The sequence below is a fragment of the Gallinula chloropus genome, assembly GCF_964237585.1.
Source record: "Gallinula chloropus genome assembly, chromosome: 2".
Taxonomy (NCBI): Eukaryota; Metazoa; Chordata; class Aves; order Gruiformes; family Rallidae; genus Gallinula; species Gallinula chloropus.
In genome coordinates this window covers 146,123,149-146,138,544 of record NC_140086.1, presented here as the reverse complement: position 1 = coordinate 146,138,544, position 15,396 = coordinate 146,123,149, and the positions used below count along the sequence as shown (strand labels likewise).

Genomic DNA, 15,396 nt, shown 5'->3' with positions numbered 1-15,396 from the left:
AGCAAACAACCTTTCACAGAAACTGCATCTTCTGGGAATTTATAAGGATCTTGTGCAAGTGGTGAGAGTACCATGTAGCTCTGTTTAAATATACATATGTATTTCCAAAGGCAGTTTCTAGAAGTCTAGGTTGTTTTGCCAGTCTTGTAGACAGCAATGTTCACTGTTTTAAGAAACTTCACATACATTCCCACACAAGCCATGCACATATACTCCAGACAGCAGTTTATGAAGCACAAAGGGCTGTTAGCCAACAGAGAGATAACCAAAGTCAAAGGAATGAAATAATCCATTTGCAGGATCTCAGATACACCAAGTACACACATTCATATTTAAACTAAAAATACCCACCACAAAACAAAAGCCAGCCAGGGAGCATACACCTAAACTTGTAGATAAACACTCCACTGTAGAGATATCTCTGAGAGTAAAAAGTGAGCAGGCTAACAGACAGTGCTTCTCACTGATAAAAGAATTCATAAGATGTATTATATGTTATAGGCTTGTAATTCTTAAGAGCACTATCTCCAACACAAGGAACAAAAGACTGGGAGAAAGAAACAGCCTGGGAGAAATAAAAGACGGATGATGACTTTTTCTCACCTATGAGCTCATTTACTCATTTCCCCGCAAGCACGACTAAGTGGCATGTCAACAAAAGATGTGGGAAATGCAAGTTTTCATAGAATCACAGTATAGTTCAGTTTGGAAAGTACTTCTGGAGATTATCTGGCTCAACTTCTTTGCTCAAGCAGTTACACCTAAAGTTAGTCAGAAGAGTTCCGTGAAAACAGGCAAGTTGAGGTGAGGCTCCAAAACACATCAGCAATGGGAGTAAAAAAAATATGACTTACCTAAAAGAAGCATTCCCTGGTATAGATACCTGCATGCAATGACCCTTTTATTTTTTATACTCCATTCTGAAACTCCAACATTTTGTGTTTTCTGATTAAAGCATGTGTTCATCTACTGTTGTCAACTGGAAGACAACACAGACTGGATCCAAATAAATATTTCAAGAGCAATCTCAAGATTTCAGTGAATGTTAGGCACTTAAAAGATAAATTTAATTAAATAAACAAACAAACAAACAAATTTGCTCACCTGGAGGTGAACTGACAGGATTCCTCTACTTTAAAAGATCCCTGTGGTCTTCTTGTTGCACCAGCAAGTGCTCTGAGCTGAAAAAGTAAGCAACAATGCAAGTTTATGAGGTTCCAGTCAGACACACTAGACACTCCTATGAATTCAATCTGGTTTAGCAGGCCCTGCGTACACCTATTTCAACCAACATGAATATGTCATTTTAAAACACAGCATTGGTAACATGCATTTAGCTTTGTTCACTGAAGACAGTCACACACATTTTCAGCTACTGGTCAGAGCTAATAAACTGTTCGCCACAGTGAGGTCCCAAGTCATCTGCCCTCCATGTGTCTACGCATCAGGGAATCACTAGGAAGGTTTTACCCCTTCTACACTGAATTATTTTGCTATTTGAGTCAGTAACTGTTTCAGATAAAACACTTAAGTCTTGATTGGGAACCTGAAACAATCATTTCCACTCCCCATATGAAACGAGCCTAGCCTCTAGACTGAAGAACAAAGCTCCCTCAAGCTTGCCCAGTTGGTGTCCTCTTCATTCTCCATATGCAGCCACCCAGCTTACGAGACTTATACCCATGCTTTACCCTTCTTGGATAGGGGCTGTAACCAATAAGACACTGTTGAAGAAACTGGCACCTCTTCACCTTGTTGCTGTTCACTTCTTTTCAGTTCCATGTACACAGAAGTATCCATCTGCAGCCTGCAAAACACATGATGACTGCCACCCCGAGTTGTCATTTCCTCTTTCACTAGCATGTAGGACTTCTTCCCACTCCTTAATCTCTGTATTTGTTGTTGTTTGGCCCCTCTAAGGCTCCTGTCTCCTCACTCTACTGGGGGACTACAGCCACATACCTTCTGGATTCGGGCTGTAAATGTATCAGCTTAGGTGAGTGCACAGCACCCAAGTTTCTCTTTCTTTCTGGCTATAGTCTTCCTTATAAATCCACAGTTCTCTTCAGCAAGCAATGTCAAAATGGCACAGGTCCCAAAGGTTTTGATCTACCCTTCCTGTCTCCCCACACAGCCAGTGGAGGTGTACCAACAGAATTCAGACAGTGCTGTGAATATCTGGAAATTTCTGCTGTGATGGAGCCCAAAGCGCAAAAGCATGATTATGTTTTCCTGCCCCATACACAGGGAAGCTGTATGCAAATGTATAGAGGGTCCTGACCAGGTACACTTAGGGAGCAATTCCTCAAAAAAATTCCCAGTTCACTGTACTTATTATGGCTGGAATAAATTTCTTCATGTCAGCTTTTAAGGGATTATGTTTTGGATTTGTGCTGACAACACAGCGATGTTTTAATTACTGCTGAGCGGTGCTTATACAACATAAAGATGTCTTCTGCTCCTCTGCTTCTGCATGATTTCCCATGCCCCGACAGTGAGTAGGCTGGGGGTGCACAAAAAGTTGGGAAGGGACACATCTGGAACAGCTGACCCCATCTGACCAAAGGGATACCCTACCCCATACGAAATCATGCTCTGCAGTAAAACTAGGGGGTGAGGTTTGGGGGAAGGCCACTACTCAGGGACTGGCTGAGCAGTGTCAAAAATTCACTGACCATTTGTCTCTGTCTCTGGTGGAACTGGGTCAAGGCACGTTACAGATATGATAGAGGCTGGACTGAGGACAAGGACTTTCTCTGTTGCATTCAAACACAAAGAAACCACATTACGCTGCCTTGAACACCTGGGTCTTCCCTACATCAAAAAAAAAAGTTTCTCTTTGAAGGTGAAATAAAGTTATAACATACTTTGTTTTAAAATTCTATGGGACGTATCCTTCCAAGGCATTCGTAACAGTCACTGTTGACACAGCTAGTTTTAAAGTGAAAAATGTCATAAACTTACGATTTACCATGACCGTAATTACAGACTTTATACTGAAGTCACATAAAATAAGAGCTTCCTGAAAAATTAGCTGATTATTTCCTTTTATTATACTGAAATACTGAGCAAATTTCAAACTATTTATGATTTCTTCTGAAAGCTGTAGAAAATATTCAAAATGTCAAGTGAAATGGCATTTCTCGACAACTTATGTCATAGAAAATTAGTCTAAAAAGAATCATGATCTAATCTTCAGCACCCACATATCTTCCTGAATGACCAAAGATACCCAGACAACAAGGAGGAAACAAGAAGCCTTGTTGAAACTTCAAAACCACAGAGAAGATCCCATTCAGGGACAGATATTACCATATTGCTCCAAATGAAGGCATAACAAAGATGATGCATACTTGACCCAATTTTCCCCTAAAGAAGAAAGGAAGGATTACGTTGCTTATCCCTTAACAGGACACTCCCCAACAGGGTTATACTATCTCATGTATCTTGCATGACAAGCACTCTCTGAGAGGGCAATCACAAAGCTAAAAAAGAGTTCAAGGAGACTCTGGGAGTAGAAAAATAACATGCTGCTGTGCCAAAACTAATCACTCCTTTGGTCTGTCTGCCTGCTGAAGTTCTATTCCACAGCAAAATACAGTCTTCCTCAAAAAGCAAGAATGTGTTGGTTTGTTGGTCTTTTGTTTATTGACTTTTTAACTCAGTCCATTCTCAGTAATGCATGAGACCTCAAAGGGATCTGAAACAGAATTGTAGAATTATTGAATGACTTGGGTTGGAAGCATGTACACAACAAAAAAGCAGCCTGAAAGATAATATACTCCTCATTAATAAGATACAGCTTAGAGAGGCACAATTTTTACAGCTCTCATGGGAGTGGTTGTGAAATCGTTTGTATGCATTAAGGAAAGGAAACTTTTATGGATGTGTTGTAAGGATTGCCATGTACGAATTTCGATTAGATGCTTCAGTAGCCTCACGTTACATCATACTCATAGAATTCCATGGTTTTAAAAGTATAGTGTAGAGTGGTCCTCATGGAAAACCACATGATTATTAAATCAAAGTGGAGATAGGAATTTTTCTTTATGTCAGCTTGAAAAGAAATTCCTGAACAGCCTCATACCAACAGGGTCCCAGAACATGCCTAACACATACTGCCAGCTAGGACATCACGTAAGGCAGCAACAACTCTTTGCACAACACAGCTGCTTCTGTGTTGCACCTGTGCCCTCCTGCAGCCACCCATCCTGCCAGCTCTCAGCAGATGGCAACTGCAAGAGTTACCATGTGCTCCCAAAGAGAGGAAGAGCAGACCCTCAACGCGAATGAACATCTGTTAGTTCCGGGTCCTGGTGGCAGAATAAATTCCAGGTTTTCTTTGGAATTGTGTATTCTGAAGAGATAAGACACCCAGGAGGAAACCAGGAATTCACCTCCCATCTGGCCACCCTCATAATCAGGCCATACCCATGATGCCATTAACAATCGTTTAATTACACATTCTGGTATGAAGGCAGAGAGAAACCAACCAACCAGCCCTTAGGACAAACACCCCTATCTCCTTCCCTTCAGACACCTCTTCTCCCCACCCTTAGCTCTTCAGTCCCTTCACCACACACTATGCTCAGCCCCTTTGGTGAGGTGGTGGGTGGCCCAGGAGACTGCGACCAGCATGTGCATGGTGGTTCCTTCATTGGCAGCAACCCTTTCCAGCTGCACCTCTTGGCTCCTGCTCAAGCAGCCCCATAGCTCCAGGTCCAGCCCAGGCATGGTCTTCTCTCTTTTGTCCTCCTGCTCAGGCCTTGTTTCTCCTTCTGCTTGGTGCTCACCCCTTTAAGATAATTTCACAGAGGTGCCACAGACTCCCCTTGAGGGTGTCCTGCCAAGGATCCTTTGAAGCCAGCTGGAACCATCTGTGACCGGCTCAGGGCAGCATCTGGTCTCTCCTCAGAGGGCCCTCCCAGCAGCCCAGCTACCAAAACCTTGACAACATGGCAGGGGGGAGGACGGGTGGAATCATGATGAAGGCTATCAAACACTGAACAAGTTGCCCAGAGGCTCTGGAAGCCCTGTCCTTGGAGGTGCTCCACACTCAGCTGGACAAAGCCCTGAGCAATCTGGCCTAATGCCCATGCCAGCCCTCCTCTGAGAGGGGCGCGATGACATGGGGCCCACAGAGCCTTTGCAGCGCCAGTCAAATTCTGTGACTCTACAGAATTGTTTGAATCACTTTCAGTCCCAGGAGAGGTTTGGAAGGCAGAGCAGAACATGTTTCTCTCTGCATTACTGAGGACAGCCAGCCTGCCCTTGCAGGTAAGTAACTATTCTCACAGTCTGTGAGCAAAGATGACAGGCAAGCACAGCTACAGCTGGCTCCTGCTCTGAGGAGAGGGGAACAGAGCCTGAAGAGGCAAACTGAAAGGCAGCTTTCAGACACAAAATGTAGCACAACAGGGAGTCGCACCAGCCAGGCATAGATTGATTCTGCATTTCAAAGCACTGTGGAGTATCTACCACCTGCCAGAAACCGAGTGTGCTCTCCCTACCCTGCTGTTTCTTGGGCCAGGAGCTGGTTCAGCCCTGGAGCCATTGTGACCTTCAAGCCATGACCAAAGCCTTGCCTGCACCTGTCAATCTTCCTGGGCCATGCCTGAGGGAGAGCGAGGCTGAATGCTTGCTTTCTCTGGGCTTCCTGCGGGGTACAACTGCCCCGCAGTTATGTGGTTGTGCTGGTTGGTGGGCCTCACTGTGGAGGAGAGAAGGTTCTGGCACCCTGGTTAGAGGGTAGGGTTGAACAGTGTCAGTTAGACACTAACAAGTCAATGGGGCCAGATGGGATTCACCCGAGGGTGCTGAGAGAGCTGTCAGATGTACTAGCCAAACCCCTTTCCATCATCTACCAGAAATCCTGGCAGACTGGGGAAGTTCCACTCGGCTGGAGGCTGGCAGATGTGACACCCATATATAAGAACGGCCAGAAGGAGGATCCAGGAAACTACAGGCCTGTCAGCCTGACCTCTGTCCCAGGGAAGATCATGGAGAGGGTCATCTTGGGAGCTATCGTGCAGCACATGTGAGATGGCCAGGGGATCAGGCCCAGTCAATATGGGTTTACAAAAGGTAGATCCTGTCAAACTAACCCGATCACCTTCTATGACAAGGTGACCCGCTTAATGGACAAGGGGAAGGCTGTGGATGTAGTCTACCTGGACTTAGTAAAGCCTTTGACACGGTTTCTCACAGCATTCTGACTGAGAAACTGGCTGCCACTGGCCTTGACAGGTGGACCCTCAACTGGGTTAAAAACTGGCTGGATGGCCGGGCCCAAAGGGTGGTGGTGAATAGAACCAAATCCAGCTGGAGGCCGGTCACGAGTGGCGTCCCCCGGGGCTCAGTCCTGGGTCCAGTCTTGTTCAACATCTTTATCAATGGCCTGGATGAAGGAATTGAATGCTCCCTCAGTAAGTTTGCAGATGACACTAAGCTGGGAGGAAGTGTTGATCTGCCTGAGGCTAGTGAGGCTCTTCAGAGGGATCTGAACAGACTGGACCAATGGGCTGAGACCAACGGGATGAAGTTTAACATGGCCAAGTGTAGAGTGCTGCACATGGGACATAACAACCCCATGCAGTGCTACAGGCTTGGGGGAGACTGGCTGGAGACCTGTCAGGAAGAGAAGGACCTGGGGTTGACTGCAGGCTGAATATGAGCCAGCAGTGTGCCTGGGCAGCCAAGAAGGCCAATGGCATCTTGACTTGTATCAAAAACAGTGTGGCCAGTAGGTCTAGGGAAGTGATTGTACCCCTGTAGTCAGCATTGGTGAGGCCACACCTCGAGTACTGTGTGCAGTTCTGGGCTCCCCACCATAAGAAGGACATTGAGGTCCTTGAGCAAGTGCAGAGAAGGGCAACCAGGCTGGTGAAGGGGCTGGAGGGCAAATCATATGAGGAACGGCTGAGGGAGCTGGGGATGTTTAGCCTGGAGAAGAGGAGGCTGAAGGGAGACCTTCTCACCACCTACAACTACCTGAAGGGAGGTTGTAGAGAGGTGAGCAATGGTCTCTTCAGCCAGGTAACAGAAGATAGAACAAGGGGAAATGGCATGAAGCTGTGCCTGGGCTGGTTTAGATTAGATATTAGAAAAAAATGTTTTACTGAAAGAGTTGTCAGGGCCTGGAACAGGCTGCCCAGGGAGGTGGCTGAGTCATCTTCCCTGGATGCATTCAAAAAAAGGGTAGATGAGGTACTCAGGGATATGGTTTAGCATAGGATGGGAATGGTTGGACTCGATGATCTTCAAAGGTCTCTTCCAACCTTGTGATTCTGTGATTCTGTGAACACAGGTCTCCAGCCCTTCTGGGAAATGGTCTGACCCTGCATACTGTCCAACAGGGAGGCAACTCCCCCACCTGAACAGGCCCTGCTTATTTGGTTTTATTTCTCATTCACAGTTGGTTTCCACAGCTGCTCTTGACTGGATTATGTGGGCCTGAGGTGGACAATGTATCTGTCTTAGGCACTTTCTGACACCACTTAGAGATGAGTTCACTGGGGATGTCAGAAGTTAATTGGTTCTCTTTCTCAGTCCCCACAGATCACATCCACAGGCAGGAACAGCATTGGGTATCCCACTCAGCTCTCTTCTTGGTTTGTCAGGCCTATGGCTGCTTTGCTTGTCACCACTCCAGTAGCACTGGGAAACACCCAAAAAATGTGCTACTGTGAATATGGACCTATGTAGTAATATTCCCAAACTGTAATTCACTGGGACCTCACTTGGAAATGTCCCTCAGCATTTCACAGCAAAGGCACTGGCACTGCCTGACATCCACACAAGGAAACCATATCTGCATTTTGTCACAGTCCTCATGAGGTACTTTCAACCTGTATTTGTCAGATTTGATTTTGTTTCCACTACTGAGAAAAAGATTACAGTTAACATACAGCCTAAGTCAGTCTAAGCACCAAAGTTCAGAGATGGTGTTCTAACCAGGAAGTCTGAATTCTCTTCTTTCCTATCTTTTCATCTTTTACAGTATCTGGATCCAAGTCCCTGAGTTCTGCAAACACATGCACAGAGAAACATCATGACTTTAGCATCACGCCTCCAAATCCCTTCTAAGCCAGTGGGGAAATGCAAACTGTATGAAGCCTCCCTGAAAAGCCACTGATCCTGTTAACCACAGCACACACCCAACAACTGTCAACTGGATTATGAAAGAAAGAGAACAGCAGCCACTTTCCTTGCCAAACCTGGCTGCAAAAGGTAGCAGTATCACCTGGGGGTTTTATCTACTAGCCTAGCAGAAAACACATGCCCATTGAAAGGGAGATCTGCACTCAGTTTTGTCTTTCTCTCGAGTAGTCTTCCATCCAGTAAACCTCTCAGGAGAGAGGTTGTGCCTTCATCCAAAAACACAGGAAAGCTTGACTTGCTGGAAGCCCTGTAGTCCAGTTCTGGGCCCTGTCCCATGGAATATTTCAGAGTTTATCCTATTAGAATTTAAGATAAAATGCATGAATAGGCTGGGCAACAAGGACAAGAATGCAGATTCTTGGAGAAAAGACTGACACGTACCACACTGAACTGTGCATTACTGGAGACATCTTCCCATGCCATAAGCCAGACAAACCCACAAGCCTCACGAAGAGTTAACCTGCAGGCACCTACCTGTGCCCAATGCACTGGGTACTCAACCAGGCATCGCCTGCCACCAGGCCATTTCCTACCTCCTCCCCATTACCAGAGATTGTCTCCAGCTCCTGAGGGGGCAGAAAGAAACTGGCTAGCACAAGTGGTCAATTTTTATTTTCTGCCTTGCTGGGCTTTAAAATGTCAGTTTTATGGTTGGTTTTCTTGGGTTTTTTATTTTGTTTTGTTTTGTTTTGTTGAGGTGAACAGTCTCCTCATGCCTGATACAATGTCTGTGGATCACCCACAACCTGGTCTACTGCCAGGTGATCCTAGAATTCTTCTTGGTGGCAGCTTTGGGGATAGGTGTCTCTCTGTGGTTTATTCCCATGCACAGGGCTGGTTTTCCATGGAGTTATCTCCACTTAAGAGAAGTTATCTTTTCCAGCTGCATAACTCTTTTCACAACAATTTATCAAATGACTATGTGACATCAAATAGCTTACCCCTTTTCTTCTGAGAGATTCCTCCTGGGGCAAGAGCTCTTTCTCTAGCATGATGTCAATCCAGGCAACTGAGAACAGAATGTGGCCGACTGTCAGTTTCGAGTCAGATTCATGAAACCCCCTAGATTTCAACAAGGTAGGAGCTGCAGGAAATACTAAGTGCCTTTCTCCCACTCAGACGTTCGGAACTGACACAGCTTCCTCAGGGCACAGCAAAGGGAACCCCCGGGATCCAACCTGCACCAAAAGCTGGCCACAGCGAGATCTGTCCCGCTGCTCACAGCCTGGCTGGCGGGTTTATGCCGGCCGGTGGCAAGCTGTCTGTCTTTCTAGACGTGGGACGATGCTTGGTGTCAGTGTTACACACAGAGCTCTTGCACACCACGGCACTGACGCGTCTGTGGCTCGCCCGGTGCAGTCACTAAGCCCCACTTCAGTCTTTTCCTTCCCCAGCCCTCCGGTTTCGTAAAGCTGTCAATTGAGAGAGCAAGATGTGCTCACGCAGAGCGATGCACAGCGCCACGCCGCGGGTTACGCTCCCAGGCAAAAGAAGAATCCTTAGTCATGAAGCAATGACTGCAGCAGATGCCGGGAAAGCAGTAAAGCCCACGCTGAAACCCAGAGGAGGAGCCGGGCCGTGCATGACAGAGCCGGGCCTGCGCTCGGCAGCCGGCCCCGCGGCGCAGGTGGGCTCTGCACGGCGAGCCCTATAACGGCACCGAGCGTCGCCGGGACAGGGCCCCCTCGGGGCCGGAGCCGGCGGGGCAGACGTAGCTGTCCCGAGCCCGAGCCCGGGCGCGGCGGGGGGGAGCCTCGTGTCCCCGCCCGTCCCGGGGAGGCGGAGGAAACCCCGGTGAGTCACAGCCGGGAAGGCTGCGACCGCCCGCTCGAGCGGTAAGGCGCTGGCCGCGCCGCTGAGGAACGTTCACTTTCTCCGCGGCCACGGCGTGCAGCAGGCGGTTCTCCCCCGCCCGGTGCAGCAACAGTCCGCGCAGCAGCAGACCCGCAGCGGGCAGCTGCCGCCGGCAGCCCGCGTCCACGCCCGGTCTCGCCCATGGCCGAGCCCCGGGGCCCCGCGGAGGGCTGCTCCTGCCGCAACACCGACTGCGTGGAGCGGCCGCTGAGACGGCTCTTCGAAGGGCTGAGCAGCGGCGTGGCCGCCTGCCCCTGGCCTTTCGTGCTGGTGCCGCTGCTGCTGTCGGGAGGGCTGGGCGCCGGGTTCCTCTTCCTGCCGCAGCGGCAGGCGAACGACATCGAGGGGCAGTTCACGCCGACGCGGGGGCCGGCCAAGGCCGAGCGCGACTTCGTGCGGCGGCACTTCCCCACCGACGACTCGCAGCGCTTCTCCGCGCCGCGGCTGCCCACCGAGGGCGCCTACGCCGCTCTCGTGGCCGTGGCGGCGGAAGGGAGCTCGGTCCTGGCCCGGCCGGCGCGGCTCGACGTGCTGCAGCTGGACGCGGCGGTGCGCGCCCGCGGCTACGAGCAGGTGTGCGCCCGCAGCGGCCACGCCTGCGCCAGCGCCAACCCGCTGCTGCCGCTGCTCAGCGACGCGGCGGCCGCTGCCCTGGAGAACCTCACCTTCCCCCTCAGCGGCCGCACCTTCCTGGGGGCCGCGCTGGGCGGTGTGCAGACGGACGCTGGCGGGAGGGTACTGTCGGCGCGGGCCCTGAAGCTGCTGTACTACCTGCGGGAGGACGGTCCCGCGGCGGCGGCGGAGAGCCAGCGGTGGCTGGAGGAGTTCCTGCGGGACATCCCGTCCGAACTGGAGGAGATGCGCCTCGCCTCAGTCCAGGTAAGGCAGCGGGGTCCGCGGCCGTAGAGGGGCCACCCCGTCGCCAGAAGGCCGATGGTGGAGGGTGGCGAGAGGCTGGGTCGGTCTCTTGGCTTGTCTGCCGCGCTCCCAGCGGGGCTTCCAGCGCCCTCCGCTCCGCGCTGCCCATGCCAGGCACCTGCCTTGGCCTGCGCTGGGTGCAGGCAGCGCCTGAGGCGGCTGCGAGGGCCGCGGAAGTGCCGCCGTGCCACCACGCTGCTTATCGATGCCGGTGCGTGTGTGTAGAGACCGAGAAAAAGAGCCGCGAGTGCTTCATGTTCCTCCTTGTTTCCCTGGCAGGTGACTTACTTTACCTCACTGTCGAGGCAACGGGAGTTTGAAGGAAATACCGAGAGCGTGATCCCGCTCTTCTCTGTAACATACTTCTTGACAATAAACTTTTCCATCGTCTCTTGCCTAAGGTAAAACCTCTTCTAAGCTACGGATCGATGAGGGGTGACCTCTGCTCTTCTTCACCTCGCCTAAGCTGTTTCTGCGCTTGTAAAGCAAAGTCATTCTTGAAGCTGCAGGCTTCACGGAGTAACAGGCAGTGTGTATGGCCTTGCTGATTCTCTCCTCCTTGGGTGTGTGTTTCCCAACTGCTTAAATGGTGTTCATGGAAAGTACCAGACGAATACCTGAACAGGTGTTTGGTTCAGACACGCAGAGCTTTCCGAATGCTCGGATCTATTTGTCAGTTCTTTGAAGCCATCAGACCTTTCTGTAGTCCCTGCCTCATAAGAATCCTTTTTGTAGCAGATGGTTGGGGAACTGTTTGAATAACTGAAAAACACTCTGACAGAGTAAATGCTTTTCATTATGAAAGGGTTCCACAGCTCACGGAGAATTGAGAGCTCTCCTACAGATCACAGCTTGCATCAAGAGTTCTTTTCACAGACAGTCGTTGCTATCTGTGCACTTGCCATGCCAAACACCCTGGTGAAATGCTTGACACGTAACTAAGATGCTCCTCAAACTATTTTCAGATTGAGCTGTATAAGAAATAATGTCTGGCTCGCGTGCTGTGGAGTGGTCTCTGCCGGCTTAGCTGTATTAAGCAGCTTTGGATTGATGCTCTTCTGTGGAGTGCCGTTTGTGGTCACTGTAGCAAACGCACCATTTCTTATTCTCGGTAAGTAGACAGAGCGACTCGGATTCAGACAGAAAGACCGTGGAGGTGGAGCCTCTCTGAGCTCCTTCCTCACCGTATTTCCCTGTTTCGTCCTCTTCTCTTTCCTAGAGGCATAGTACAGAAAGCATTTATATGTATCATTAGCTCTGGGTAAGTTTGTCTACCCCAGAAGAGTTTGCTGTGAGGGCTGTTCTGTGAGACTACTGAATTTGTCGGCAGTTTAAGCAGGTACAGAAGCCTCCCCCAAAGCCTCCACCTCTTGGCTACCACTTTTTGCAACACAGGGAGAGATCTTCACTTCTCTGCTGTTAGTCGTCCTCCAGGCAGCTCAACAGTGGCACCTCCAGGCAGCTCAACAGGGACACCTTGGAACATGCGTCCCGTGTGCAGCTTGTGCTCCACTTGTACTGGCTTAACCCAGTACCTGTATTCTGAGGTGACTCTGGGAAGTGAGTTGCCCTAACTTTTTGTGTCCCATTTTCTGAGTGTAGTCTCAGGTAAAACCGTGCCTGAAGCAGTGAGCTGGACTGTCTGTGATTTCAAGTAGAAATCCATCTCATTTGGTGAAGAGGTGAAATTTCCTCTGTGATATATTGACTGTGTCCAAAAGATCCCACGTAGCTGTACAAGTGAAGTGATGTACCATTTGTGCAACCATCTCCCCCCAAAACGCAAGGAAGTTAGTAGCATCACAGTTGCACCGACTGCTTGACAGACAGCACTGCACTATCCAAATACCAGGAGTTAATGTTGCTGCAAGCAGATTACTGCTTTTAAAATCCTTATCTGGTGTAAATGACATGCAGACTTGTCTAGTTGGTGTTAAAACAACCAAATTATCAGTCCATTAGACAATGGCTTTGAAGCCTGCCTGCCCTCCAGAAGCAGCCTGGCTCGCTGCCATCCCCTATTACCTGGTGACTTAATTCGTCTTTGCATGTCTACTGGCAGTTCCCTGTTCATGCTACAATTAGTGGTTTTCTCTGTTTTAAGCTTAGCTGTATTGTCTGCGCTTGCTCCTCTGTCCAGGCAGGCTTGCCTCCCCTTTTTGCATGGTTAATTTTTAGGGAATAGAAGATTAAGTACAATTGGCAAAATAGTGAAAGGTCTGACCTGTAGCCTTCCTGGCAGGGTTTCCCAGGACTGGTGGATAATACATGCAGGAGCATCAGTATAAACATAAAGATAAACGAACATAAATCGTGAATAAATGTTCAAAGATAAACTGGAGAGAAGAAAAGTGGAGAGCAAAGAGCATAAAATATCCTGACTTTACTTTTCCGACTTTGATGTGGGCTTGAATGGGTGCTAGTGGAAGCTGCTCTTTGCAGTGAAGCATTAGCTTTTTCTCCTCTTGCAGGAGTCGGTGTTGATGACATGTTCATCATGATCGCTTCCTGGGAACAAAGTTTGAGGGAAAAAGAGAAATCCAGCATCAAAACTCTGCTGGCCGAGACTTACGCAGAAGCAGCCCTTTCTGTGACCATCACCACTCTCACGGATGTTTTGGCCTTCTTCATTGGCACCTGGACTGCTTTTCCGTCCGTGAGATCATTTTGTCTCTACACGGGCACTGCTTTTGTCTTCTGCTACATATATAACCTGACCTTCTTTGGGGCAATTATTGTCCTAAATCATAAAAGGGAGCAAGGAAACCGACACTGGCTAACATGCCTGCCGGTGGAAGTGGAGAAAGATGGGGCTGAGACGTCCTGCTTGTACAACGCTTGCTGCATAGGCAGCTGCTCTAGGAAGCCGTCTCAGCCAGAAGGCGAGCATCCAATGAGCATCTTCTTTAAAAAGTATTATGGCCCTTTCTTCACAACTAAAGGGATCAAGCTACTCGTGGTGTTGCTGTACGGAGCATATTTGGGCGGCAGTATCTATGGCTGTACTCAGATCAGGGAAGGCATCGATCTGCGAAACCTGGCGAGCGATGACTCTTACGTTATTCCCTACTATGACGATAACGACAAATACTTCTTGGCGTACGGACCCCGGGTCATGGTTGTCATTACTGAAAGTGTAGATTACTGGAATGAGACTGTTCGCCTTGGCATTGAGCGCTGCGTGCAGAATTTAGAGGACCTTTCCTATGTGGATAAGAACCTCTCAGAGTCATGGCTGAGAGTATACACAGAACTTGCTGCAGGGGGCTTGGTAAATATAACAAATCAGACCCTTTTCATGAATAGCTTACCGACCCTGTTCCACATTGTTCCCAGTTTTGAGTGGGACGTGAACAGGACTCAGGATAAAATAGAAGCTTCACGGTTCTTCATCCAGACCGTGAACGTGACCTCAGCCATTGATGAGAAGAATCTTCTCAATCAGTTGAGAGAGACAGCCAAGCAGTGCAGTATTCCATTCATGGTGTACCACCCAGCGTTCATCTACTACGATCAGTACCTGGTGGTAGTGCAGAACACCATTCAGAACATTGTCATTGCTGCTGGGGCAATGCTCGTCGTCTCCCTTTTCCTTATTCCCAACCCGTTGTGCTGCTTGTGGGTGACTTTTGCCATCGCTTCTGTTATAGTTGGTGTTGCTGGTTTCATGGCGTTTTGGAAAGTCAATCTGGATTCCATATCCATGATCAACCTGGTCATTTGCATAGGGTTCTCTGTGGATTTTTCGGCTCATATTTCCTATGCCTTTGTTACGAGTAGAGAGTCGTCCGCCAATAAAAGGGCAGTCGACGCTCTGTCCCTGCTGGGCTACCCCATACTACAAGGTGCAGTTTCTACTATACTGGGAGTAGTTGTCCTGGCTGCAGCAAAAACCTACATCTTCAGGACATTTTTCAAGATCATGTTCCTTGTGATTTTGTTTGGGGCTTTTCACGGCCTTGTTTTCATTCCAGTGTTTTTAACCTTTTTTTGAAACTTTGACAGCTCACCCCACCAAACAAAACCCAACACCAGATCACCCCACGATACCAAACCTAAAAATCTAGAGTTTAGGTTTAGAAATGACAAAGATTGTCCTTGATTAAGTTAAATGGAATATATTTGCATTTATTATATATTTATGATGCGGAGATTAAAATGCACTGATTTTCAAGGAGTGTGAGAAATGAAGAAACTGAAGGGCAGAAAAACACAAACAACGGGGAAGCACAGGCTCCAGAAGAGCCAGGCAGGAAAAGAACCAAAGGACTGAAAACACGCAGAATGGATTTGCATTTCCTTATTTTTGCCTGTGCTTGGCTGTAAGATTAATAAATATAACATTGGCTGTGATGTTTCTTGGGACTTGTTTATTGAAGGTATTAAAATTGCTATACAGACCGCCCCTGCCCCAGCCTGACAGACAGCATTCACCTTGGTGCCGTAACGCAGCCCAGCTGGCTC

At 48.8% G+C, this 15,396-nt stretch overlaps 1 protein-coding gene across 1 annotated transcript; it reads left to right on the top strand.

Annotated features, from left to right (window-relative positions):
* Positions 1-10,155: 10,155 nt before the first annotated feature.
* Positions 10,156-14,926, top strand: LOC311205516 (patched domain-containing protein 3-like; the record flags this gene model as incomplete). Its single annotated transcript, XM_084279963.1, has 4 exons — positions 10,156-10,893; positions 11,212-11,333; positions 11,898-12,043; positions 13,404-14,926. 4 exons carry the CDS (start codon positions 10,156-10,158, stop codon positions 14,924-14,926), a joined length of 2,529 nt encoding a protein of 842 aa, XP_084136089.1.
* Between the last annotated feature and the right edge of the window lie 470 nt (positions 14,927-15,396).